Source organism: Gracilinanus agilis, chromosome 1, assembly GCF_016433145.1.
Source record: "Gracilinanus agilis isolate LMUSP501 chromosome 1, AgileGrace, whole genome shotgun sequence".
NCBI lineage: Eukaryota > Metazoa > Chordata > Mammalia > Didelphimorphia > Didelphidae > Gracilinanus > Gracilinanus agilis.
This window is the reverse complement of record NC_058130.1, coordinates 588,875,621-588,902,834: the sequence shown is the minus strand read 5'-3', so window position 1 is coordinate 588,902,834 and position 27,214 is coordinate 588,875,621. Positions and strand designations below refer to the sequence as shown.

Here is a 27,214-nt window from a genome sequence, read left to right as displayed (position 1 = left end):
TCAAGCAAAGTTGTACAAAGCCAGTCTAAAAATATCATTAGTGCAAATCCATTTGTCATTCATATTCTTCAGAATAAACAGTTGATGGAATCCCATCACAGGCTCTTCATCTACCTTTGGAAAAAAAAGGGGGAAAGTTATTCTATATTTGGTTTTTTAAATAAATTCTTTGCTGTCTTTTTTTGACATCACCATGGTTTCCCCAAGTAACCTTCCCCTCTCTCTCATCCTCCCAGAAAGCCAACCCATATAACAAACAGTATTTTAAGACAAAAAGTAGAAAGAAGTAAAAATCATAACTAATCAATATATTGAAAAAAGTCTGAAAATATGTACAATGTACACTTATGGACCTTTCCCCTCTGGAGAGGGATTAAATGGAGATGTCTTCTCATATCACTTCCTCCAAGCCATGTACATTTTTTCTAAATTTTGAAACATAGATTTTTGATATATTTCATAGTTGTGCTATTCACTGTATTATTGTAGTCACTGTAGATATTTTTAGTTCTTCTTATAGTGTTTTAAGTGGTAATCACCATCACTAGGAACAATATGCTCATCATCAAACTGTAAGAGAGGACTATATTCCTCATATTTCCCTTCTTAATAAAATATTTCTTGCTGACCAAGATAGAAAGCTTCTAGAATTTGCTGTGGGGGGTTTTAAAAAGGGGATATGTACATCAGAAATATAGTTCACTCCCTTTCTACAACCTTGAAAAACATTTTTATGTTTCACATCTTCGTTGAATGAAAAACACTAATTCTCATCATCCCCCCACACCAAGTCTCCACAATCATTTCATTTGCCCTACTCTGTACATTCCTTGGTTTCATTAACTCTTCTGAAGCATGGTAATAAAGACTGCAATATTTCAGATGTGGTTTACTAATAAGGGAAGGATGGTGTTTTTCATATTTGTTTTGATGCCTACTGTTGACAGCATAGAGGGTCAATGTTCTCAGAAAATTATCTGGAGCAACTACAATGTTCTTGCTCTGAATTATAGATATTGGCTCAGAATCTTTCCTCTTTACTTATAATTTGGATTCTTTACTTATAAATGCATAGACTTATAACATCTTCTGGTATTTGAGTCCTCATTAGTTTAGCACCTTCAAAGATCTGGAGATTTCCCTCTTTCAAATCAAACATCGTCTTTTTATCCTTAATAATACATTTGGACTGTCAAAGTCATTGCACACTGTTTTTCAAAGTATTTTTTGACTTTTCTAATTTCTAGTTTATATCTAATCCTGGGGCTTCCCTTTTCTCATGTGACATTTTAATTTTTTGAAGGAAATATATTTTTTCTTTTTATTGCAATAGCCTCTAGACTACTGTTAGTTGGCCATAAATCCATTGCACAATTGTTTCCTGAGATTTTTATATGATGTTTAGTCTTCAGACTTTTTGTAGGATGGACTCCTTCAACTCTACATCTCTGTCTTTTCTCCAAACATTTGTATTTTTCCTTTATTTTCCTTCATAACATTAAATAACCATCTGATGTCTTGGTTTTCTCTTTTCTGCTATGATTATATTTACCTGTCAACTCCTACACCAGTTTCTATTCACTAATTAATCCTAAGACCAGTATATTTCCCTTCTATTTTGTCCTAGGCTTCATTTGAGGCATATAGGTAAAGCTAAAAGGTTTGATAAGATGTATCCAAGGAGCTAGGTCAGCTTATTCATAGTCATGGAGATAAATAGTAGATTACCTCACCCAAAGGCTAAGATGTTTATAGCAAAGTTTCAGTAACCTACCATGTATTATCTGATCATGCAAATAGAAATAATAATAAATAAGGTTAATGGGCAAGGAAAGATCTTAAGGGGCTAATGAGGGCCCTTAATAGCCAATGAAAAGATGTTAAGTTCTGAGATCAAGGAATGATGCAGGTAAGTACAGAGGAGTTGCCAATAAATTCATGAGAAAAAGAGAAGCAATAATAAAGAAAATTTCATACTTACCCAAATTCTTATATGCATAAAGTAGCATTGACTTCTAAAAATCCTTACCTTTAACTGACCCACAACCATACTAAGGATACAGTTATCTGGAGCTGGTTGGTGATCTTGAGATGTAATACTGTGCTGGATTTTTTGGAATGGAAGATTCTGATAAGAAGGGGGGAAATACAAACAAAATATTTGTATTTCAAATAAGCAAACATTTATTAAATTTTGCATGAACAAAAACAACAAATGGTACATTTACTTAGGAGTTAACATTAAATTTCTTGATTATTTTTAAGTGGCCTAAAACATGGTTGGGACAGTCTTTCCATGGGCTATGTAGCCAGAGGTCTCTTGTGTTTAAAAATATACCTGGGGGCAGCTAAATGGCTCAGTAGATAAAGACCCAGGCCTAGAAATGGAAAAACCTGGGTTCAAATGTAACCTCAGACACTTCCTATCTGTGTGACCCTGGACAAGTCACTTAACTCAAATTGCCTAGTCTTTACTCTTCTTCTGTCTTGGAACCAATACTTAGTACTGATTCTAAGACAGAAGGTGAAGGTTAAAAAAAAAATCTACCTAACTTAGGCACAGTCTCTCTTCTTACAGCAGCATCTGGCAATAAAGATATTGTTTATCCAAGCAGGGGCACCATAAATCAATCAATATTTATTAAGCAGTTACTATATTACACTGTGCTAGGAATACAAAAAGAGGCACAAGACAATCCCTGCTCCCATGAAGCTTACAATCAAATAAGAGAGAGAGGACAACATTCAAACAATATATATATATATAAAGCAAGCTATATACAAGATAAATAGGAAATAATTAACAGAGTGAGGGCACTGGGAATTATGCAATAAATTGGGTAGGAAATGGGACACCTTTTTTCAGGGTATCTAGAAGGGATCATGTTGGGAGAAATATTTATATATTGGTTCTTGTTATAACCTTGAAATAAATATTTCTTCAAAAAGCTAATCTGACTGTTAAATGGTTAAATGGAACTCAGTGTGGATCCCTAAAATTAGAGGAACACAACAAGTAAGGGCTTAAGTGAATGGTATAGATGTGATATTCCCCAAACCCTTAATGGGATATACAGAAAACCCTGGGAAATGTGAAAAAATAACAAGACTTCATTTTCAGGTAGTGGAGGCTGGAGTAATCACCATTGCCTACTTAAAAATAAAGGACTATAGTCTAAGGAAGCAGAATGGTACAGGAAAAGGGACTTTGAGGTCAGAGGACTTTAGTTCAAATCCCAGTTCTGCCATTTGATAACTATGGGAACAAACTTTAGGCAAGTCACTCATTCTCTATGGGTCTTTAGGTTCATTATTTGTAAAAACAAGGGTTGGCCTAGATGGCCTCTGAGGTCACCTTTATCCCTAAATATATGAGTCTAAGAGAAGTACTTCTTCAACCAATTTTGGTGAAGCTCATCACCAAATGGTTTGCCACCAAGGAATGCACTTTTTTGGCCAGACCACTCAAGGATTATCTAAAATCAGGCAGTCATTTCGCAAACATTTATTGAACATTTACTATCTGCCAGAATCTATGCTAAGGTTGGAGGTACAAAAAAAGGCAAAAATTGTCCCTGTCCGAAAGAAGTTCACATTCTAATGGACCATAAGCAATGCAAATAACTATGTATATAAAAGGTGTATACAGTGTAAATGGAAGGTAATCTTGGAGTGAAGACACTAGAAATTAAGAAAGCTAGAATAACTACATCCAAAGACTCAAGGAAAAATGTTACTTGGTCTCAGGACCAAAAAGAATTCTTGGAAGAACTCCTTAGAGATTTTTTTAATTAAATAAGAGAGGTAGAGGAAAAATTGGGGAAAGAAATGAGAGCAATGTAAGAAAAATGAAAAAAAAAAATCAATAGCTTGGTAAAGGTGGCACAAAAAAATGAAGAAAATAACACTAAAAAACAGAAGAGGCCAGAATGGTAGAAGATGCAGAAAAAAATCCACTGAAGAGAACTCCTTGAAAATCAGAATTAGTCAAATGGAAAAGGAGGTATAAAAGCTCACTGAAAAGAATAGTTCTTTAAAAATTAGAAGTGAAAAAAAAAAGGAAAAAAATGAAAAAAAAAAAGAAAAAAAAATTAGAAGTGAGAGAGGAGAAACTAATGACTCTATGAGATATCAAGAAACAATAAAACTAAATCAAAAGAATGAAAAAAATTGAAGATATGAAATATCTCATTAGAAAAACAAATGTCTTGGAAAGTTGATCTAGAAGAGATAACTTAAGAATTATTAGAGTACCTGAAAGTCACAATGAAAAAAAAGAGCCTGGACATAATCTTTCAAGAAATTGTCAAGGGAAACTGCTCTAATATTCTAGAACCAAAGGGCAGAATAAAAACGGAAAGAATTTACTGATCACTTTCTTGAAAGAGAACACAAAATGGCAATTATCAGGAACATTATAGCCAAATTCCAGATCTCCCAGGCCAAAAAAAAAAAAAACTACTGTAAGCATCCAGAAAGAAACCATTCAAATATCATGGAGCCATAATCAGGATGACATAAGGGTTAGCAGCTTTTACATTAAAGAATTAGAAGGCTTGGAATATGATATTATAGCAAAAAAAAAAAAAAACCACTTATCCCAAAAAATTGAATATAATCCTTCAGAGGAAAAAAATTCAATGAGATAGAGAACTTTCAAGCATTCCTAATGAAAAGACCAGAGTTGACTAGAAAATCTGACTTTTAAATACAAGACTCAGGGACATACAAAAAGGTAAACAGTAAAGAGAAATCATATTGAGACTCAATAAGGTTAAACTGTTTACATTTCTACATGGGAAAATGATTCTTTTAACTCTTAAGAACTTTATTAGGGAAGTTGTTAGAAGGAGCATATACAGAAGGCATTAGTATGAGGTGAATATAATGGGATAATATCTAAAAAAAATAAAATTAAGAGATTAAAAAAAAGTAATGAACTAAGGCCGAGTTGGCACCCTTGCTGGAGACTGCTCCCTTCCCCCTCTTCACGCATGTCTTAGGACATCTCTCCCATCACCTGCCCCTCTGTGCATCAGCCCAATGGGAGCACTTCTGGGGTATGTCAGGGGGCTCACATATGGTAAAAGGATTGCAGTTTGGGCACTCGGTCTCTAAGGTCTCTAAAAGGTTCACCATCACCGCATTAAGGGAAAGGGTAAGGAAGAGGTATAAAGGGATAAATCATCTTGCACAAAAGAGCTTTTACATAATAGAGGGGAAGATAGAAAGGGAGGGGTGTGTGGAACTTTTGAGCCTTTCATCAAAATTGGCTTAAAAACGGAATAAGATACACATTCAGTGGGGTATAGAAATATTTCTTACCATAAAAGAAAGTAGATGGGGAAGAGGATAAGAGAAGGAGACAGAGTGATAGAAAAGAAAATGTATTAGGAGAAGAGGTATTCTAAAGCAACACTTTTGAGGATGGAGAGAATAAAAAGAGAAAAAGAGTAGGATAAACAGGGAGGAAATAAGTTGGAGGGAAATAGTAATCATAACGGTGGAAAATTTACAGCAAGTTTCTCTGATAAAAACTTTATTTATCAAATATATAAAGAATGAAGTCAAATTTCAAGATATTCCCAGTAGATAAGTGATCAAAGGATATGAACAGGAAATTTTCAGACAAACTAATCAAAACTATCTATAGTCATATGAAAAAAATGTTTAAATAATTATTCATTAGAGAAAGATAAATTAAAACAACTCTGTAGTATTACCACTCCACCTATATGATTGACTAATATAACAGAAAAGGGAAATGACAAATGTTGGAAGGGATGTAGGAAAATTGGGACACTGATGCACTGCTGGTAGAGTTGTGAACTGATTCAACCATTCTGGAGAGTAATATGGAACTATGCCTAAAGGGCTATATAACATTATGTATACCCTTTGACCCAACACTATTAGGTCTGAATTCCAAAGAGATAAAAAACATAAAGGAAAAGGATCTCTTTGTATTGAAATATTTATAGTGGCTCTTTTTGTGGTGCAAAGAATTAGAAATTGAATAATGTCCATCAATTGAAGAATAGCTAAACAAGTTGTGGAATATGGTTGTGATGGAATACTCTTATTCTAGAAGATAAGAAATAATGAGCAGGATGCTCTCAGACAAACCCTGAAAGATTTACATGAACTGAGTGAAGTGAGGAGAACCAGGAGAACATTATACACAGTAACAATGACCCACTGTAAATGACTTAGATATTCTTAGCAATACAATGATCTAAGATAATTTTGAAGGACTTATTAAAAATGTTATGCAGCTCCAGAGAAAGAACTGATGGAGTATTTATGCAGATCAAAGCACACTTCTAAAAAATTATTTTTCCTGCTTGTTTTGGTCTGTGTTTTCTTTCACAACATGACTAACATGGAAATGTTTTCCATGGCTGTACATGTATAACCTAAATCAAATTGCTTGCCATCTCAGGGAGGGAGGAAATATGGAATTCAAAATTAGAAAAAAATAAAAGAATGTTAAAAATTATTTTTATATGTAATTGGGAATACATGTAATAATTACAAGTAATTGGGAAAAAAATAAAATATTAAACTCAAAAAAAGGAGGTTGAACTATGTCTTGAAGGAAGCCAAAGAATCTAGGAAACTTCCAGACATGGAGGGATATTCATTTACAGAGTTGAGAAACATTGTATAATGTGTGAAGAATAGTAATTAGGCCAGTATAGCTGGATAGAGGGCTATGGAGTAAGAAATCTGGAAAATTAGAAAAGAGCCAGTATGAAAATGGTTTCAGACACCAAACAGAGGTCTTTGTATTGATCCTGGGGGGAAAACAGGGAATCATTGAAGTTTATTGCATAGTGAGGGGGAGATGATAATGGTCAAATTTGTGCTTTTAGGAAAATCATGTTGGCAGCCAAGTTAGACTAAAGCATGGAGACCAATTAAGAAAACTATTGCAATAGTACAGCCAAGAGTAGATGAAGATACTAAGCAGGTGGCTCTGTAAATAGTGGGAAGGGGATGTTTATAACTGGATATAAGAGGTGAATCCAAGTGAGAAGTTATGGATTATATTGGATTTCAATTCTCAGTGACTAGGTGAGCATTATAGGAAAATTGGGAAGAGGGTACAGTTTAGGGAAAAGGGAAATATAATCAACTCTGTTTTGGATATGCTGGGTTTCACATATCTATGACCTATTCAGTTTGAAATGTCCAAAAGGCAGTTGATTATGCAGTACTAGAGCTCAGGAAAGAGACTAGAACTAGACACATAAATTTGATAATTATACGAGTAGAGATGATCACTGAAACCACAGGAGCTGATGAGATCACCCATGGAGAGTGTGTAGAGAAGGGCCCAGGACAGAGCCTTGCAAAATACCCAAACTTAGCAACTGTGACCTGGATAAGGAACTAGCAAAGTCAATCAAGAAGGAATGATACAATAGGAATTTGTTGATATTGTCCATCCTTCATTTTCAAAGATGACACCACAGAGGACGTCTTGACTCTTTCAGGAATTGGATTTAAATGAGGCAGAGTTGCACAAAGTCATCAGCCTCACTCTCTCTTCTGGAGTTATTCAAGTTTAATGCCAAGTCAAAAGTCAGGATGATTGGCAACAGCCCAGGATGCAATGGACGACCTTGGCAGCTTTGCTGTCTGACCAAACACTCCGCAGTACCTATTTTAGCTGCCTTCAAGGCCACTGGAATAAACTGTTCTCATCTGACCCTTCCAATGGAGGGATTCTTCACATGCTGGGGGTAGACATCCCCCTAACTCACTGATGGGTTTTGAGATCTGCTCATTACCCTCAATCTGGTTTAGCCAGTGTACCACAGATGGCTGGTATGGCTGCTATGCATGCACATATCCTCCCTAAGCCAGAATACAGAAGGTAAGCCTTCACACCAAAGGTGCTAGTCCTTCCTGAATTCCCATGCAATGACAGGCTATAGGAGAAACATTAAAGTATGTCATGAAAACCTTGAGAGGTAAAAATATTCAAGAAAAATTATTCAACAGTGTGCAAAGCTGCAGAGAAGTAAAGGATGGAGACCAAAAAAAGATCATCAGATTTGGCAATGAAGAGGTTTGTTCCTTTCCATAAATTAGAAAATGACTAAAGAAATTATGGAATATGAATGTAATGGAATAGTGTTATGGCCTGGAAAATGACAAAAAGAATGATTTCAAAGAAACTTGGGAAAACTTGTATGAACTAATGAAGAGGAAGTGAACAGAACTAGGAGAATAATTTATATAATAACAATCTAATACAGAAAAACAATTTTGAAAGATATAACAATTCTGATTGATGCAATGACCAACCATGATTTCAAGATGCGTATATACTACTGACTTCCTGAAAAAGGCCCATGACAGAATGAGACATATTTTGGCCAAGAACAATATGAGGATTTATTTTACTGTAATATGAATATTCTAAAAGTTGTGCTTTTTTTCCTCAGTGGTAGGGTGGGAGAGAAAAAAAAATGCTTGTTAAAAGAAAAAAATTTAAAACATATAAGTTTATTTAAAAAATCATTGGTAACTTTTAAGAAAAATTTAAACTGGATGTTAAGATTGGAAGCCAGAATACAGGTTTAGGAATGAAAAAGAAAGGGAAGAGAGACATCAATTATAGACTGCTTTTGTATGGAGTTTAGCTGAAAATAGAGTGATTAGGAGGACAAGTACTATGGATGATTAAATCAAGTAAGAATTGGGCTTTTTGGTTTGTTTTTTTAAAGGTGAGACAGCAATTTTTTTAATGGCAGAGAGGGATGCAGAAGAAGCTGAAAATAAGGGAGAGAAGAATGACAATGGGGTCAGTTTGAGAAATCAGGGGGAATGTGATCAAGGGCAAATGTAGAAGAGTTTGCCTTGGAAAGGAGAATGGCTACTTTTTTTTGGACAGGAAAGTAAAATATCATGGAAGAAAAGTGATTATGAGATGGGAAAGAGGGGGGATTTCTTGGCAAATAGCTTCCATTTTTTTCAGTGAATTATGAAGTGAGGTCCTCATCTGAGAGAGTAAGGGAAGAGTGCCATGGGAGGAGTGCAAAAGAACAAAGAGTTTTAGCCACTGTGGTAAGTAGAAAAGCAAACCAGGGCAGCTGGGTAGCTCGGTGGATTGAGAGTCAGCCTTAGAGACAGGAGGTCCTAGGTTCAAATCTGGCCTCAGAAACTTCCCAGCTGTGTGACCCTGGGCAAGTCACTTGACCCCCATTGCCCACCCTTACCACTCTTCAACCTATGAGCCAATACACAGAAGTTAAGGGTTTAAAAAAAAAAAAAAAAAAAAGAAAAGCAAACAAGTTAGAGAAATATAAAGGATTACCTTATTACAGTGAAGGTCCAGTTGAAATATGTACCATAAATTTGTAGTGGAGTGGATCCAATCAGCACAATTTCATGATTTTTTCCAGATCCATTCAGCAGCATGTGAAAAGGAAAGAAGGAGGTTTGGTTGTTGAAGGAAGTAATCCAAGACATGATCAGTGACAGAACATGGGGGGGAAAAGAGATTCAAGTGTTGAGGATAGTTGAAACTTGGATTAATTACTTGAAAGACTGGAGATAGCAAGTATAAGTGCTAAGACTTGGGAAAGAATTGAGGGATATAGGGATTGCAGGTCATGGTATGTATGAACAGCATTAGGGGCCATAAGACTATAAAGAAAGATGACATATTTTCACTTTTATTCTAGCTTTGTATTAATTTGTCTTTGTTTTAACAAGCTAGTGATCTAAATTCATAACTAATTGTGGAATGACTCCCACATCAGTAATGAAGTCTTTCCCTCTCCCCTTCTAAGAGAGCTGTCCCACATAACAAACAGCATTTTAAAATTTTTGTTTGTTTGTCATATTAAAGTTCCCAGGTATCTCTCTCTCTCTCCATTCTCCCCCCTCACTGAAGAAGGCATCATTTGACTATACACACATTATACATGTATATATGGCTATGCCATTGATATTTATATTTATCAGCTTTCTCTGGAGGTGGGCATACACAAGTCATTCTTCAAACAATATTCCTCTTGCTGTTAGTTCTGCTTGTTGCACTCTTCATATAGGTCTTTTCATGTTGTTGTGTTTTTTTAATTTTAAACCCTTAACTTCTGTGTATTGACTTATAAGTGGAAGAGTGGTAAGGGTAGGCAATGGGGGTCAAGTGACTTGCCCAGGGTCACACAGCTGGAAAGTGTCTGAGGCCGGATTTGAACCTAGGACCTCCTGTCTCTAGGCCTGACTCTCAATCCACTGAGCTACCCAGCTGCCCCCATGTTGTTTTTTTTTAATTAACCTGCCTGTCATTTTTTAAGGTACGGTAGTACTGTGTCACAATCATATACCACAATCTGTTCAACCATTTCCCATCTGATGGACATCTCTTCAATTTCTAGTTCTTTGCCATCACAAAGAGAGCTGCTCTATTTCAGAACATATAGGTTCTTTTTCCTTTATTATTATTATTACCTTAGGAAACAGACCTAAACAAAGAGTATTTTTAAAAGATAATAAAAAATGAAAAAGAAAATTAAGAGGAAAAAAATCAGCTTGACCTATCAATACAGTGAAAAAATCTAAAAGCTTGTATAATATGCAACATCTGTGGACCTTTTACTTCCATGAAAGGGTAAGTTGGGGAGGGGGTCGCCTCATATCTCATCATTTGAGTCATACTTGATTTTTATTACTTTGCTTCAATCAACGACTTCTCTTTTTAGCTTAGGTATATAAATTTATATGTTATATATAAATTTCATCTGTATATAAGTTTTTCAGTTTCATATAATTAAAGTTTTTTAATTTTTTGTTTTACAATTTTATCTGTTGGTTAAGAATATATTGCCTAAAGGGCAGGTAGGTGGCTTAGTGGATAGAGAGCCAATTCTGGCAGGGTGAGGACTCAGGTTCAACTATGGCCTCAGATATGTTTTAGGCATTTAAGTCCTTCTGCCTTGGTATCAATACTTAGAATCAATTCTAAGATAGAAGGTAAGGGTTAAAAAAAAGGGAAAGAATATAGTGCCTACCCATAGTTTTGAGAAGTATATGATCTGCTTCTCTTCTAATTTTTTAACAATCATTTCATGTTTAATATCAAGGGATATATTAATTTAGATTGTATTGGGGAATACTGTATAAAATATCAAGTCTAACTCAAATTTCTACCAAGTTACTTTTTTTTCCCTCATGGCAATTTCTGTTTTCCTTTACCAAAAACTGGGTTGATTTCCATTGTTTCAGATTCTCTATTTTTTAAATCTGTTCCATTGGTCTATTTTTCAACTAATACAAGACAGTTTTGATGACCACTGCTTTCTAATAGTTAGAGGTCCAGAAGTCTATTCCACATTTATCCCTACCTCTTTTCATCATTTCTCTTACTATTCTACATCTTTAATTTTTACAAATGAATTTTATTATTTTGTCAAGTTCTATAAAGTGTCCTGTGGTAATTTGTTTAGTATAACATTAAACATGTAAAACAACTGGCAGTATTATCATCTTTATTATTTTAATATAGTCATAAGCACTGAATAGTTTTCCAGCTATTTATGCTTTTTATTTCCTTAAGAAATCTATACAAATATTTTGTGTGCCTTGATGATCAATATCCAGATACTTTATGAATTTTGAGAGAAAAAGAAAAGAGAGACAGAGAGAGATGCTTCAATTTGCATTTTGAATCCATCAGTTCTTTTTGTTGAGGTGAATAGCTTGTTTCTTCATAAGTGTTTTGAAATTGTAATTTTTTACTAAGTCTTTCAAAGTTGACTATTTTTATTATATTGCTGATACTCTGCAAACTGTTTTTCTGGTTCTGTCTTTACTTTGCATCAGTTTATGCAAGTCTTCTAAGGTTTTTTCTAAGACCATTCTCTTCAACATTTCTTAAAGTAAGATAATATTCCATCACATTCACATACTTTGACTTGTTTAGCCATTCCCCAAATGATGAGCATTTCCTCAGTTTCTAATTTTTTGACATCACAAAAAGATTTGCTATAAATGTTTTTATACAAAGGGATCCTTTTCCTCTTTCTTTGATCCCTTTGAGGTATAGTTCTGATAAGGCTGTCAGAGGATATGCACTGGTCCTTTGGGTATAATTCCAAATTACTTTCCAGGAATAGTCAAATTAGTTCAGTTTCATCAACGAAACATTCCTATACCAGTTTAATATTGGTTTTAATTCATTATTTATGGTACCTCTTAACAAATTATAATTTAGCTGTTTATCTCTTTCATTTTTATTTTTTTCATATTTTTTAAAACCCTTACCTTAGGTCTAGTTTTGCTTTTGCTTTGTATGAGTTTATGATTTCCACTCCTGCTTTTTTCTAATCTTTAGCTGAAACATAATAGAGAAATCTGCATCATCTCCTTTTTGTAACTCTAAATATCTTTTTCTTTCAAGTGTGTTTCTTATAAACATAAAAATATGGAATGCTTCATGAATTTGCATTTCATCCTTGTACAGAGACAATGCTAATCTTTTCTTTATTGTTCCATTTTTAGTATATAAAATTTCAAAATAAGCAACAATGCAGTTGACTTTTGAGAGTTTATTTTGTATCTGGTACTTTGCTGAAGCTATTGTTTCAACTGATATCTTGCTGATTCCCTGGGATTTTCCAAGTATAGCATTATCAAATCAATAAATAGAGATAGTTTTATTTCTTTACCTATCTTAATGTCTTAAATTCCTTTCTCTTATCTTTCTGCTATTGCTAGCATTTCCAGAGCTATTTCAAATAATAGTGGGCAGTTTAGGAATCCTAGTTTTACTCCTGTATTAATGGAAAAGGTTCTATTGTATCTCAATTGCATATAAGGAATGTTTTTAGTATGTGATAGCTATTTTTTTATGATATTAAGAAAGATCTCAGGGGCAACTGGATAACACAATGGATAGAGTAGATGGAATTGGGAAGACCTGGACTCAAATTTGGCTTTAAACACTTTTACCTGTGTGACCCTGGGCAAGTTACTTAATCTCTAGTTGCCTCGTACTTACCATTCTTCTGTCTTAGAACTGATATTAAGACAGAAGGTAAAGATTTTAAAAAGAAAGGAAGGAAGGAAGAAAAGAAGAAAGGAAGGAAGGAAGGAAGAAAGGAAGGAAGGAAAGAAGGAAGATCTCTCCATCCCCTTATTTTGTAGAATTTTTAGCATAAGTGGGTAGTATGCTTTGCCAAAGTTTTTTCTATACCTATTCAGGTAATCATTTGGTTTGGAATGTTTTGGTTTTTAATATGATTAATTATGTTCACCATTTTCCTAATGTAGAACCATCCTTGCATTCTAGTATAAATTCAACTTAGTGATAAACGAATGACTCCTTGGATAAATTGCTATACTTGGGTTTGACAGGATTTTGTTTAAATTTTTTTGAATCAATATTCATTAATAATATTGGCCTGTAATTTTCCATATGTGTTTTTATCTTCTGGTTTAGGTATTAAGATAATATATCTCATAATAAAAAATTCTGATAGCAAGATTTCTTACTCAATTTTTTAGAATAATATACCAAAGTACAGATATTAGTTGTTCTTTTACAGTTTTTTTGGATTCTCTTATGAAGCCATAAACACTATGAAGTTATTTTTTTCTCCCTTTGATAATTCCTTTAAGGTTATTTTTTTATTTTTATTTATTTTATTTATATGCTTTTTGAGCTCTTAACTTCTGTGTACTGGCTCCTAGGCAGAAGAGTGGTAAGGGTGGGCAATGGGGGTCAAGTGACTTGCCCAGGGTCACTCAGCTGGGAAGTGTCTGACACCGCCTTTAAGGTTATTACTAGTTCTTTTTCTGAGGGTTTTTCAGATCTCTTTGGACTTCTGATTGTTTGGACATTTTATATTTTTGAAGATATTCTCTTTCTTTTGTGTTCTCAGTTTTGTTAGCATGCTTTCATTATTCTTTTTATTTCATTGTGATTTCACATGCTCATTTGCTATTTTGATTTTAATTTCTGTCCCTATCTTTTTAACTTAGTTAAAAGTTTCTATCAGCTTTATTAGTCTTTTCAAATAACCAACTTTTAGATTTATTTATCATTTCTATGGGTTCTTTTGTTTTTGAGTTTATCTATTTCTCATCTAATGTTTAATATCTCTTCTTCTGTGATTAGATTTATTTGTCTGCTTTCTAATTTTTAAATGCACATTCAGTTCATTTATCCTTTTTTCCACTATTTCATTAATATGTTTGTAGGGATATGATTCCCCTACCCCCTCCCAGGGCTGCTCTACTTAAGTCCTAGAAACTTTAGTAGGTTGTTTCACACTATTGTTTTCTTTCACATTGTTAAGTGGTCTCTCCTTTTGTGTTCCCAGAACCAATGATCATTTTCATTGTATTATATTCTATAAAGGATTTCTTCCTGAGATCTTTGGTATTTTCCGCCCTTTCCCTCCCCCTGTTTTCCCTTATTGCTCACTTCTGGACTCCTCTCTGATGGTGGTTTCCCCTGGGAACTGGATCTCAAAGCTTCTCAGTCTCCTCTCACATTGAAAAAATGCACAGTTCACCAGCCACTTAGTTCTCTCTCCTGAATGACTTTAGGAGAATGGAACTGGCACCAGTTGGACACTGTGCCCTTTCCATTGGGCTTCGGGGAGTGTGACTCAACACCTACACAATTCTTCCCTTAACCTCCATCCCCACAGTATCCCATTTCCTCTGTTCACAGTTCCCTGGTCCAGCAGTATAGAGCACTATCATGCTGGTACTATTGCAGCTGGAACTGATTTCTGTCATTTAGAGTTTAGATCTCCTGGCACTAGTGGTAGTGGTGTCACGGTATGGGGATGTGCTCTATTTCAAGCACAGACATGCATTTATATGTTCAGCCCATCTCCCTCTGTTCCTCTACTCTCCTACAAAGGATTGTTTTCAAGAAATAAGAGCTGCTGTGCTGCTGGTTATTAAAGCCTCACAAATGTCTACAGCTCAGAGCTTGGATTTCCACAGCACCGGAAAGAGAGAAGAGGAACTGGGGTTAGGGTTGCATTTTGTTGCATGCCTGTGGACTGGATTGCTAGTGCTACCTTGCTTCTAATAGCAGTGGGAAAGAAGGCTCTCAGTGAGGTCAAGTAAAGCATTAGTTCATGGAGTTTGTTTGTTTGAACCTTTTGGGGGTTTTCTGATTTCCTAGGCCTGAAGTTGCTTTATTTTTGATAAACAATTTCTATCTAGTACTCCATCTTTTTGGTCACATGACCCAAAAGTCTGCTAAAGTTTTGTCTTGAAAAGAAGTTTTCCAATGATACAGAGAGGTAAAGCTTCTGGATGTTCTATGAATTTTTGTCTTTTCTCACTCTTTACTCCCAAATCATATTGTCCATCGTAAGTTCTCACATTCCCACCTTTTACACTATAGGCACTGAATGATAAAATAATGTTGATATAATTTTGGAAGATCTTATTACATTTTTGTAGCATTTTTCCATCTTTTTATCCCTTGCAACAAATGAAAGTATGTAAGATACACTTATTTTCATGTCGGTCACTTTGTAAATAATGATCATAAGCCCTGAAATTAAGGGTGACCAATGTCCTGACAAAGACACATTTTTTCTTGTTGCCTTTGAATGATCACACCAGCTCCTACTTTTGCCTTTTCAAGGAGAATTTGTAATCTATCCTTTAATTTAGCTGCTATTTCTTTCTGTCTTCTACATTTGTTTAGAGCAAAAATGCCGGGATTGGTATGATGAAGCTATATAGTATATCTCCTCAGTCACTAGCCAAAGATCTCACTTTTAGAATAACAGGAAAGTTTCTGCATAGAATCTATAAAAGATAGAATTCTTAGCATTGTAAAACCCCCTTCACTGTAGAAGGGGAAGAGTGCTGCACTGGACTTGGGGCCATTTTGTATTTTTCTTTGTTTCATAGATTACTAAAGTAAAAGAAATCAGTTCTGTGTGGCCAGCCTCCTAGTGATGTGTCTCTCTGTGCTGAGCTAGGCTTTTCAACTGACACCAATTATAGTCTTCCTGGGACTTTACTCTAAACCCCTCCAGCATGAAAGTCAAAATGACTGGAGCTTGCACTCCATTGTAAAGCCTTCAGGGACCCAGAATCACCTCCTCTTCTTGACAGAGCATCCAAGTAAGATTTTGTGAAGGATAACAAAGGTGTAAAAGGTAAAATAACAGTATGGGAATTAAGCAAATGAGTGTTACCAACAAGTGGTCTAGGAGTTTGGAGTGGGGAATATGGGCCAGAAATGACAGGAAACCTTTGTAAGATAATGATTCTTATTATACTGCTCTGCATATTGGTCAATCCCCTTATGAAAGCAATTATTGTACTTCACCCTTTACTGAGATGGAGAAGATAGGAGACAAAATTTTAATAACTGTAGAGGAGATATATTTTCTATATTCCTAGATTGAATAAATCACAGTTAATCCATTACCAAATGGTAGCTAGGTGTGACAATAGATGGAGTGCCAAATCTAATGTCAGTAAGACTCACCTTCCTGAATTCAAATCTAGCCTCAGACATTTAACGAAGCTATGTATCCCTGGGCAAGTCACTTAAACCTGTTTGCCTCAGTTCCTCATCTATAAAATGATCTGGAGAAGGAAATGGCAAATCATTTTAGCATCTTTGCCAAGAAAATCCCAAAAGGACTCTTAAAAAGAGTTTGACACCAGCCACTTCCCAGCTGTGTGACCCTGGGCAAGTCACTTGACCCCCATTGCCCACCCTTACCACTCTTCCACCTATGAGACAATACACCGAAGTTAAGGGTTAAAAAAAAAAAAAAAAGAGTTTGACACAACTCAAAAACAACTTCACAACAAGTACTCATTACCCATAATTACCCTCAACCTGTAATTACTACTATGTACCATGGGTATGAACAATTCTTTCCTTTCAGAAATTTACACTTTCTACTTCATCAAATATATTGACAATGTAAATAGAGAGTAAATGAGACTACCTAAATACAGTATATATTATATATATGCCAGATGGGGGAAATGGAAATATTCTTATTGAAATGGGTATGGACACTCCTCAAGTCTAAAATTCTTTCTGTCTAGTCAAGAAAGTATTGATAAAGTGATGCATCAGATTATTTAAACTATTTTTTTTTCATCTAATATAGCCTCTTCCAAGCACATTCTTTAAAAATTAAACACTAAATTAACACATTTCATTAAGGATTTTTAAAAATAATTTTTAAAAGTACCACTTATCACTGAGTCAAATCTGGCCTCGGACACTTACTAGCTCGGTGACTTTGGGCAAGTCAATTACCCTGTTTGTCTTATTTTCCATTGTAAAATGAGTTGGAGAAGGAAATGGCAAACACATTCCAGTATCTTTGCCAAGAAAACCCCAAATGGGGTCATAAAGAGTCAGATACGACTAGAAAACAACTGAACAATGAAGATCACTTATTAGATAACTCTACCCCAGCCATGAACAAATGTAGCATTTCACACATTGGAATGCTTTTAAAGATCTGGTTCTTTTCTGGTTGCATGAAAATTACTTCTGCTGTCTTTAACTAATGTAAGAGTTTAACACTTGAGGGGAATGTAATTTATACTGTTCTACTTACACAATCATTGAATTCAGAGCTAGAAGAGAGATTATCTTAACTAAAACCCTAATTTTACAGATAACACTGAAGTCCAATGACTACAAGTAACAACACAAAAGCAGAGTAGGAAGGAACCATTTAACCCAAGATGAACATTACTAGTTCTCTCAGGCAATTCTTATATGACATGGTCTCTGGTTTCATTCTTCTGTCTAGATTCTAGCTCACCAGTGTTTTTCCAAAAACATGGAATACACAGCTGAACAACATGGTCAACTCCATGGTCTTGGACACTGGGACACTTGGAAAAAGCAGAGTAAGACCACAATAATTTTTTTGGTTAATACATCATGCTGTTCAATCACATTGAGCTTGAAATTCAGTTAAAACTCACAAACCTTTTCCCCATGCTATTATTTAGGTATGATGCTATATATACAAAGTTGATTCAAGTAGGATTCAAGACCATCGATCTATACATAAATTTCATCTTATTAGAAACAGACTATTATTTTAGCTTGTCAGGATTTTTAAAAATCTTGATTCTATCATCCAATATGCTGACCACCATTCCAGCTTCATGTCATGTACAAATTTGACAAGCATCTCAGCTATGCTTTTCTTTCTCTCATCAATAAAAATGTTGATAGAACTAAGAACAAATTTCTAGGATACCTCTCTTTTCAAGCAGCCATTACCCCATTAATAGCTATTCACTGATCCATTCACTGGTCCAGTTTTGAATCCACATAGAGAGTAGAGACTCTCTCATAATGCTTTATTAAATTCTAGGTGTACTATTGCTAGAGCATTTCATTGATCTACCAGTCTAACAACACTATCAAAAAGTGATTAATTAGCCATTTGTTCTTGGGAATCTAAGCTGGAATTAGTGATCATTGTTTCCCTTTCTAAATCTTCATAAACTATTCCTATAATAATATTTAATATTTGCTCAAAGTCACACCGGTATTGTTGGTAGAGCTATGATTCAAACTCAAATATCTCCTGATTTTAAGTCCATTGTTCTATATATTAAAATTCTGTACCCAAAACACATACCAGCATCTTCTCCATGATTGCTGATTTTCCTTGGAACTGTTCTCCTTCCCAGGACAAACAAGAAGCTTCTGTCTGCATGCGTAGTTAAGGGAGGAGGTAGATGTAATAAGGAAGAAAGAAAGAAAAAAATTAGTTTCTTACATATTCCCCCTGCCACAGTCACAAATAAAGTAAAGAAGGGAACAATAATAAAGGGATCAAGGAAGAAAAGGAAGTATGTGGATTCTGTATTAGCCAGGTTTGAGTAATCCAGGATCTGACATTTAGTAGGATGGCCATTAAAAAACAGGTTTTGTTTCTGTTCTCTAAGACAAATTGGGCAAAGGCCAAGAGTAGAGACTGACTCTTTCGGGGAAATCAGTGTAATCCCCTAGTCCAGCATGGAGGTCAAGTCAGTTGAGTAATTATCACTAACTAATCAAGGGAAAAGCAGTCCTGATAACCAGTTCTCTAAAGTGGAGGATTGACAAAGAACCATAAATATGTCCTCTAAGAGGATCCAACTTCCTTTATTCTGATTTCATATTCACTAACCAACTCTGTGGTCCTAATTCTCTTCTCTAAGTACATTCTGTGCTGATCAGTTGAATGGAAGTGTTTTAGTTCTTCATGCAAATTAGTAAATTGGCTTTAAATCTCTTATGAATTTGATCATAATAAATCAGATTTTAGTGCCTGATCACCCCACTAGCTGACATCAAGTTTCTGGACTAACATTATCCTGGTATGCAGAGGAAACAAATCAGAAAGGCCCCAGATAACTATCTGACAGTCTTACCAAAGAACTCCCCCTCCCTGTCACATGGATATTTCCGCCCAAATGGAACAACAAATTGAGCCTCATTAACCACAATAAATTTCTGTGTAAATTTCCTTAGAATGCCTGTGGAGGGTGAAGACACAGAAGACTTAAGTATGATTCTATGATTAGGTCTTTGTGAAAGTCATTTTCCCTTCCTACCTCAAAGCCCTCCCCATCACCTTCAAGTTTCCTCAACTGTAAAATAAGATTAACTGTAAAATAAGATTACCTTGAGACTATCTACTTTTATGATAAATCGAGGCTAAATATAATTAAAAAAATAAATAAACACGCAGATAAAGTATTGACTCTAAATGAATTTCATTGTTATTTATTTCTTGTAACAGTTTTACAAACAGAAAGAGTAGGAAAATTCTGTTTTGGATAAGGGTGAGAGGGAGTTATTTGTCTTTAGTTATTTACCAGATTACATTAGATGAAATGAACTGGAAATACAATCAGGATTCTGAATTTCTAGATTCCCTCTCAATTAAAATTTCCTGAAAATTTACAAATGGAAACATTCAATGTAGAACACAAACCTCAGAGCTGAACCTTATTCTTATATGCCCTGTACAAGGACTAACAAATAGATAATGATAATAACCTCAAATGAAGTCCACGAGAAACTAACATGGTTTGTTTGGCCACAGCAAATAAAATGAGAGGGAATAATTCTGCAGTTACATCAGTCAGTAGGATTTTTGGTGTATGCTAACCCAATCTATCCTAGCAAGACTAATCATGGAAAAGGAATATTACTCCCTCATATAAGAAAAAGGTTCAGGAAATTCAAAGGAGAAGCAGCAAGGGCTGGGAGAATTTCTGGGCATTGTGATGCTATTTAAGACACAATTACATTTTTTTTTAAACTGATGCAGTAGCAGAAGGCTTATAATTACAATGTTATATATTACATGGCAATGTATAATAGGATTGCAGGCTTTAACTATTCTTTAACTGGTAAGATTTGTATAACTCATGAATATTTCTGAACCTGAAGTGGCAACAGTAGGTCCCTTCCCATCTCAAACCAGTATAGATACTGTGAGTCTTGAAATCTTGAACTGGATTGCTGCAGTACAGCCTATTTAGATCTATGGGAGTTGGGGGAGAGGGACAGGGTTGGAAGAATGGAAACATTTGGAAGACCCAGATGGTACAAATTTCAAATGCTCATTTGCTTAATGACTTCATCTGTAGGAGGTTTATTAACATACCTGTTTGCCAATTTCCCTCCACCCCAGATGTATTTTAAGGTATAGCCCCGATGTATTCCTCATAGATCCTTAAAAAAGCAAACTACTGCAGTGAGAGGGATCAGAACATACACTCCAAGGGCATATTGGGAACAGAGGATCAGATCAATGTAATCACCACTGCATACGCTAGTCAGCAGGTGAGCTGGCACATTCCGCACCAATTGCATTCCGTGTTACCGCTGATATTTCCCTTTGCCATAGAATGCCATACAGCTTCATAGATTACAAAACATGGTTTCTCTTCTAAAGAAAAGGGCAATTCCTTTCCCTCGAATTTAGAATGTAGAGGCAGTGATTCCACTCTCACAGCCAAATGGAATCCAGAAGCCATGAAAATATGACAACAGCTGCAGTCTTTTGATGTCACAGACTCACAGCTTTGAAACTTCAGAGATACTTTACCACTTGGCTCTTCCTGCCAACATCATTTTCACCTCATTTCATCTATACCTACAGAAGTCAGGTGACAAGATGACCTTCAAGCTGGCACTCTCTCTAGCCACTTGCACCTCCAAAGGGCTTGCCTTGCCCCTGCCTGGGGACCTTCCCCTTAGCAGCCCTACAACCCCTTGCTTTCATACAGCTCATATAGCTGCCTGATATCTAGGGACAACTCTAGCAAAGATAGAACCTGGGTTGTTTCTCAATAATTATTATACTTCCTCTTTGCTATATTTATTCCACTCCAGTAATTAGGAGCCCCAGTTGCCATTGTTGAGATCCCATTGTTCACCCCACCTCCCATTAACCACTTTTTTTTAATTCTCATTCCCTTTAATATAAAGTTCCCAATATCCCACTCTAAAAGTATGCAACTCTTGGTTACATTTTGGAATACTACTCATCGGTATAACTGGATTTCGTCTTAAATCTTTTCCTTTCTTGCTTTCTCCATCTTCTTGCACTTACTGAGGTCTAGCTCCCTCTTCCTGATGACAAAGATTCCCTGGCTACCCTTTCCAGCAGTGGTTGCACTTTCATTTATAACACCCTGACTCACTGGTCATGTTGGGAATATTGTTTCTTTACTCCCCATTGCCACTTCTGTGGTCTCCCTCTACCTTCATCACTCAGTATCCTCTCCTTTTTTGAGATTCATTCAAATTCATATTTATCATCCAATGCAAATTCTTGGAATTGTTATCTACAGAACTTCAGGAAATTCTTCTTTCTTCCTCCATGAGTTTAATCCCTGGCTTACAGTCTTCTCATCTCTGCCTTCACACTAGGGTACTTTGACATATTTACTGGTACTCCCTCAAATGCTTTAGCTTCCCTTTTCCTCAATTTATTTCTCATGACCTACTTCTCAATTTCATCACAGCTACACAGATATTTTTTAAATTTTGCTATCACCCATAATTGTTCTATATATCCATATTCATGAACCCTGACATTTTTTATCCTCTCATAATCTGCTCATAACCTACTGTCATTCTATTTCTCACTCTGCCTTACAAGTCTGAACCTTCTTCTCCTTTCTCATTATGATCTCCAATCCTTGTACTCTTCAGGTCTTTTCCAGGCCTTTATCTTTACACTAATTACATTCTCTTCCCATCCTCTCCTTGGCCCCTTGGTGAACTGATTCCATTTAAACCACTTATTTTCTTGAGATCCCTGCTGCTTTTTCCCCCCAAAGATCTTATCCTTACAAACCCAGTCTTGGATGACTGTCATCCCCCAATGCTTTGCCCTTTACACAAGTTATTGCATGAAGATAGAGAAAATCATGATTCATGGCGACTGGATCCATTATGAGTTTATGTTGCTTAATCTCAAGTAAGCCCTCACATTTTCAAAGCAATACTTTTATAGCTCCCTAATCAAGTCACTATCCCACTCTGCATAGCAGCTTTTCTACTCTTTTTTCCTTGAGTACAAATCAGATACTTCCTAGATATATGACCTTGGCTATCGCTTAATCACTTATTTACCTCAGTTTCCTCAAATATAAAATGGAAATAGTATCACCTATCTTCTATAGTTTTAGTTGTCGTAAAGATTAAATAAGGTAATATTTGTAAAGTGCTTAGTATAGTGCCTGAAACGTAGAAGTGCCATATAAATGTTAGCTATTATCATCCCTCAAAACTTACACAGCTCCCTGGATCCTCACCCTCTCAGATGAGAGACTCCTTGCCTCATTTCAATGAAAAAATCAAAAAGTATTCACTTGAGCGCACCTTCTTCTTCCCTGTTGCTCATCTCAAAATTACTGAAATGCCTTCTGCCATTATCTCCAACTTCATCCATTTCACATGAAGAGGTGGATGTTTTTGCCAAAGTAAATCCCTCTATGTGCACAAATCCCTCTATATTATCTCATCTCCTTCTTCCTCAAAAAATCTGTATTTGATCTGTCCACCTTCACTAGCTTTTGTCCTATATCTCTCCTCTCTTCCTGGCTACATTCCTTGAAAAGGCTATATACAATAGTTGTCTCTACTTACTTTTTTTTTTTAAACCCTTAACTTCTGTGTATTGGCTCCTTGGTGGAAGAGTGGTAAAGAGTAGGCAATGGGGGGAAGGGGGGGGGGTGTCAAGTGACTTGCCCAGGGTCACACAGCTGGGAAGTGGCTGAGGTCAGATTTGAACCTAGGACCTCCTGTCTCTAGGCCTGACTCTCAATCCACTGAGTTACCCAGCGGCCCCTCTCTACTTACTTTTATCACCTTCTCTTTTTAACTCTTTGCAGTCCAGCTTCTGGCCTCACCAACCAAAACTTCTATCTCCAAATTTACTAATGGTCTCTCAATTGCCAAATCTAATGGTCTTTTCTCCTTTCCCATCTGTCTTGATCTCTCTGTAGCCTTTGACATTGTTCTTCACCCCCTTCTTGATGCTTTCTTCCCTAGGTTTTTATGACATTGCTCTCCTCTATTTCTTCTCCTACATGCCTTACTGTTCCTTCTCATTCTCCTTTGATGGATTTTCATTCAAGTCTTGCCTCCAAATAATAGAGATTTCTCAAGGCTCCATCCAAAGCCCTCTTTTCTTTTACTTCTATATTATTTCACTTGGTGAACTTATTAGATTCCATGATTTCAGTTATATCACTATGCAAATAACTCTCAGATCTATTTGTTCAGCTCTAACCTCTCTGCTGATAAATCTTCATGCCTATTGAACATCTCAAATTAGTATAATGAAAACATCAACCTCAACATGTCTAAAATTGAACTTGTTTCCTTTCCCCTAAGCACTCCTTTCTTCATGACTTCCCTGTAACTGCACTATTGTCCTTCTAGTCCCCTAGGCTGGCAACCTTGGTGTCATTTGTAACTGACCCCTTGCTCTTTCACATCTCCCATATCCAATCATTTGCCAAGGCCTGTTGCTTCTACCTTCAGAATATCTCTCAAATAGTCTCCATCCTCTCCCTGTCAAGGAAACCTCCTAAGTCCAAGACCTCATCATTCACGTCTAGACTAGCATAAGAGTTTGCTAGTTGGTCTCCCCACTTCACTCCAATCAATCTTCCACTCAGCAGTCAAAATTATCTTCCTAAAATGCAGGTCTGTCCATATTGTCTCCTATAATTTAATAAACTCCAGTGATTTGCTATTATCTCCAGAATCAAATATAAAATCCTGGTCTATACATATTGAAAAGTTTTTTAAAATTTTTCTTTTTATCACCAAAACTCAGCACAATGCCTAGCACCATAGTAGTAAATGCTTAATAAATCCTAATTGACAGAGAAGATACAACTCTCTTCTTGTAAGGCTAATGATCAAGTCCTAAACTTATTCCTCCCTAACGTATAAAAATAATTATGAATATTGTGATTCTATATGTAGAATTATTGAAATGAACCCTGGGCTGAGTCAAAAGGGTTGGGTTCAGATCCCACCTTTATGAATTTAGATGAATCATTTCACTTTTTTGAGCCTTTGTTTCCCTACCATAGACTTAAGATTAATAGCATTTGCTTATTTCACAGGATTGTTGCATCAAAGTGAGATAATATGTAAAAATTTTAAAACTGGCAAAAGACTACAAAGGAGTTATTACTTAGTCTCAGAAATATATATCTATTGAAAACACTTATGGTAAATATGAGGGTAATTATTAAGTAATAGGAATAAGAGTGGCAGGAATAATAATAGAAAATATGAAAGTCCAAAAGAAGAAACTAGATTTCAAAACCATAACAGGTTTTTTTTTTTATTGTTTGCTTGTAACCATCAAGGTAATAAGAATGGAGAAAACCAACCTACCTCTCATCAGTAGGCTTTAATCAAACATTCAAAAGGAGGAGCTCACTCATTACACTGGCAAAATTAACCAAAAAAAGGAAAAAAAAATGTTGGAGGGACTAGGGGAAAATAGATATATTAATGAGCTCCTGATTGAGCTATGAACTGATCCAGCCATTCTAGAAACCAATTTGGAATTATGTCATCAAAACTACTAAACTGTGCATACCCTTTGACATAGCAATATCACTCACATGTTTATATCCCAAAGAGATAAAAGGGAAAGGACCCATATGTAAAAAAAATTTACTATAGCTCTTTTTTGTGGTGACAAAGATTTGGAAATTAAGACAGCACTCATTAATTGGGAAATGGCTAAACAAGGTATGATACCTGCATGTGATGGAATATTGTTGCGCTATAAGAAACGATGAAGGGAGTGGTTTCCAATAAACCCATCTCCATCAGATAAAATCAGAGAAAACGTGTTTGAACTGATGCAGAGTAAAGTGAACAAAGCCAGCAGAACAATTTACACAATAATAGTAATACTGTAAAGACAACAATTTTGAAAGAAATCTATCAATGCAATGACCAATCATAATTCCAGAACATTGAAGATAAAACATGCTACTCACCTCCTAATAGAGAGAAATGTTGGCTACAGAGTACACTGAGACATATCTATAACTATCATGTGCAAATATGGATATTGAGACAGTATCTATCTCAATATCTATCTATCTATCTATCTATCTATCTATCTATCTATCTATCCATGGTCAATGAGAGAATTTGTTTTACCTGGCTATATGTATTTGTAACAAGGTATTTTTCTTGCTTTCCCAAGTGGCGGGGGTGGGATAGATGGAAGAGGTAGGAAAATCTGAAAATAAAAATTTAAATGGGAAAAAAAGAAGCTGAATTACTCAGGAAGATATTTATTAATTTAAAATTTAAGATCTTTATTTCCTCTTTTTGGCTTTTCTTTTATCTAAGGTATAGCTCCCTTAATACTAGTGTTTGGCTAGGGGGAGTAAAATCAAGGGAGAGGGGTTTGCAGGTCATTATTAGTATTTCCTTAAGGAAATGTTAACTGGTCATATAAAACCCTAGTCAAGAGTATCAGAACCCTAGATGCACCGAGAAATCCTAAGACACTAAATACAGTTGGGGGGGGGGCAGTAAACCCCACATATTTTCTCCTTACATCTTCCTCAGCACCTGTGAAAAGATATTTGTCAGAAATAGGCAGCTTCTAATAGCTTTAAGTTCACATGAAGCCCTAAAAACTTGAAAAAAAAAATAAATTTCATTCTTAACTCATTCACAACTAAGACCACTCAAAAGAAAGAAAGGGCAGAAGATATTAATCATCTTTGCATTGTAATTCCCCAGATCAAATGCATAACATAGACTTTATTATTCATGCACTTAGAACACCTACAATAATTGATTCCCTTCTTCCCATTCCTTATAAACTTCCCTCCCTAGTCTCAATCCCAATTAGAAAATGGAAAAAGTAAAGTTCATATAAATAGCTTTGCTGTAATCTATCAAGCATGAACATTGGACCAAAAGATTATGGGTCATTTAATTTGGGAAGAAGGGTTCTCTGTTTATGTATACATTTATCTTAAAAAAAAAAAAAAGTTACCTTTCATAAAGAATTTCCTGATGGTATATAAAGTATGCCAAGCCCACGAGTCCCCAAAATAAATTTTGTCACTCAAGCAGATCAACAATGAGGAAGAAAAAAACCTTTAATCACATTCAAATTGGTACCTACATAGAGAGCACTTAGTTGTACCCTGTCGGCATCAAAGTGGCGGTAATAGAGATGCACAAAACTTGCTCCAACTTGCTCCCACATAGGACTTTCAGCCATTTTTCATTCAATGTCTGTCAAAGAAGCAAAGACTGCTTAAAAGACCTTATGCCAACCACACAAAATGCTACCATATTGGTAAGATTACTGGAAAATGCAGACAAGTTTATAAGACAAAGAGAGAGGGGAAATGTTCCTTTTTCCACAGTACACAGTGGGGATACGACATGCTGAGTAAATGATTTCCCATGAAAACAGTTATATATCAATTCATTTCCTACTTACCATGCTATTCAGGACCCACCACAGGAATTCATTAAAAATAAAGTGACAAGCCACATGCTGAGTCTATATATATAAACTCACAAAAGAGCTTTTTTTTTTTAAAGGGTAAAGGAGAAAAGGGAAAGAGCAGAGAACAGAAATTTCAATGAAATTTTTCCACCACCAAACTCAGAACAGACACCAAGTTGAACATGAGAATA

At 35.5% G+C, this 27,214-nt stretch overlaps 1 protein-coding gene and 1 non-coding gene across 2 annotated transcripts; both read right to left on the bottom strand.

Annotated features, from left to right (window-relative positions):
* LOC123231812 (nuclear transport factor 2-like) lies at nt 1–26,789 on the bottom strand. The gene is made up of 4 exons (XM_044658117.1): nt 26,691–26,789; nt 18,636–18,707; nt 2,030–2,128; nt 1–114 (listed from the first exon to the last, which is right to left on the bottom strand). The coding sequence occupies exons 1-4, from the start codon at nt 26,787–26,789 to the stop codon at nt 1–3; spliced, it is 384 nt and encodes a 127-aa protein (XP_044514052.1).
* On the bottom strand, nt 12,437–12,540 carry LOC123232707. The gene has a single exon (XR_006505230.1). It is a non-coding gene; the product is annotated as a U6 spliceosomal RNA (small nuclear RNA).
* Nucleotides 26,790–27,214: the final 425 nt, after the last annotated feature.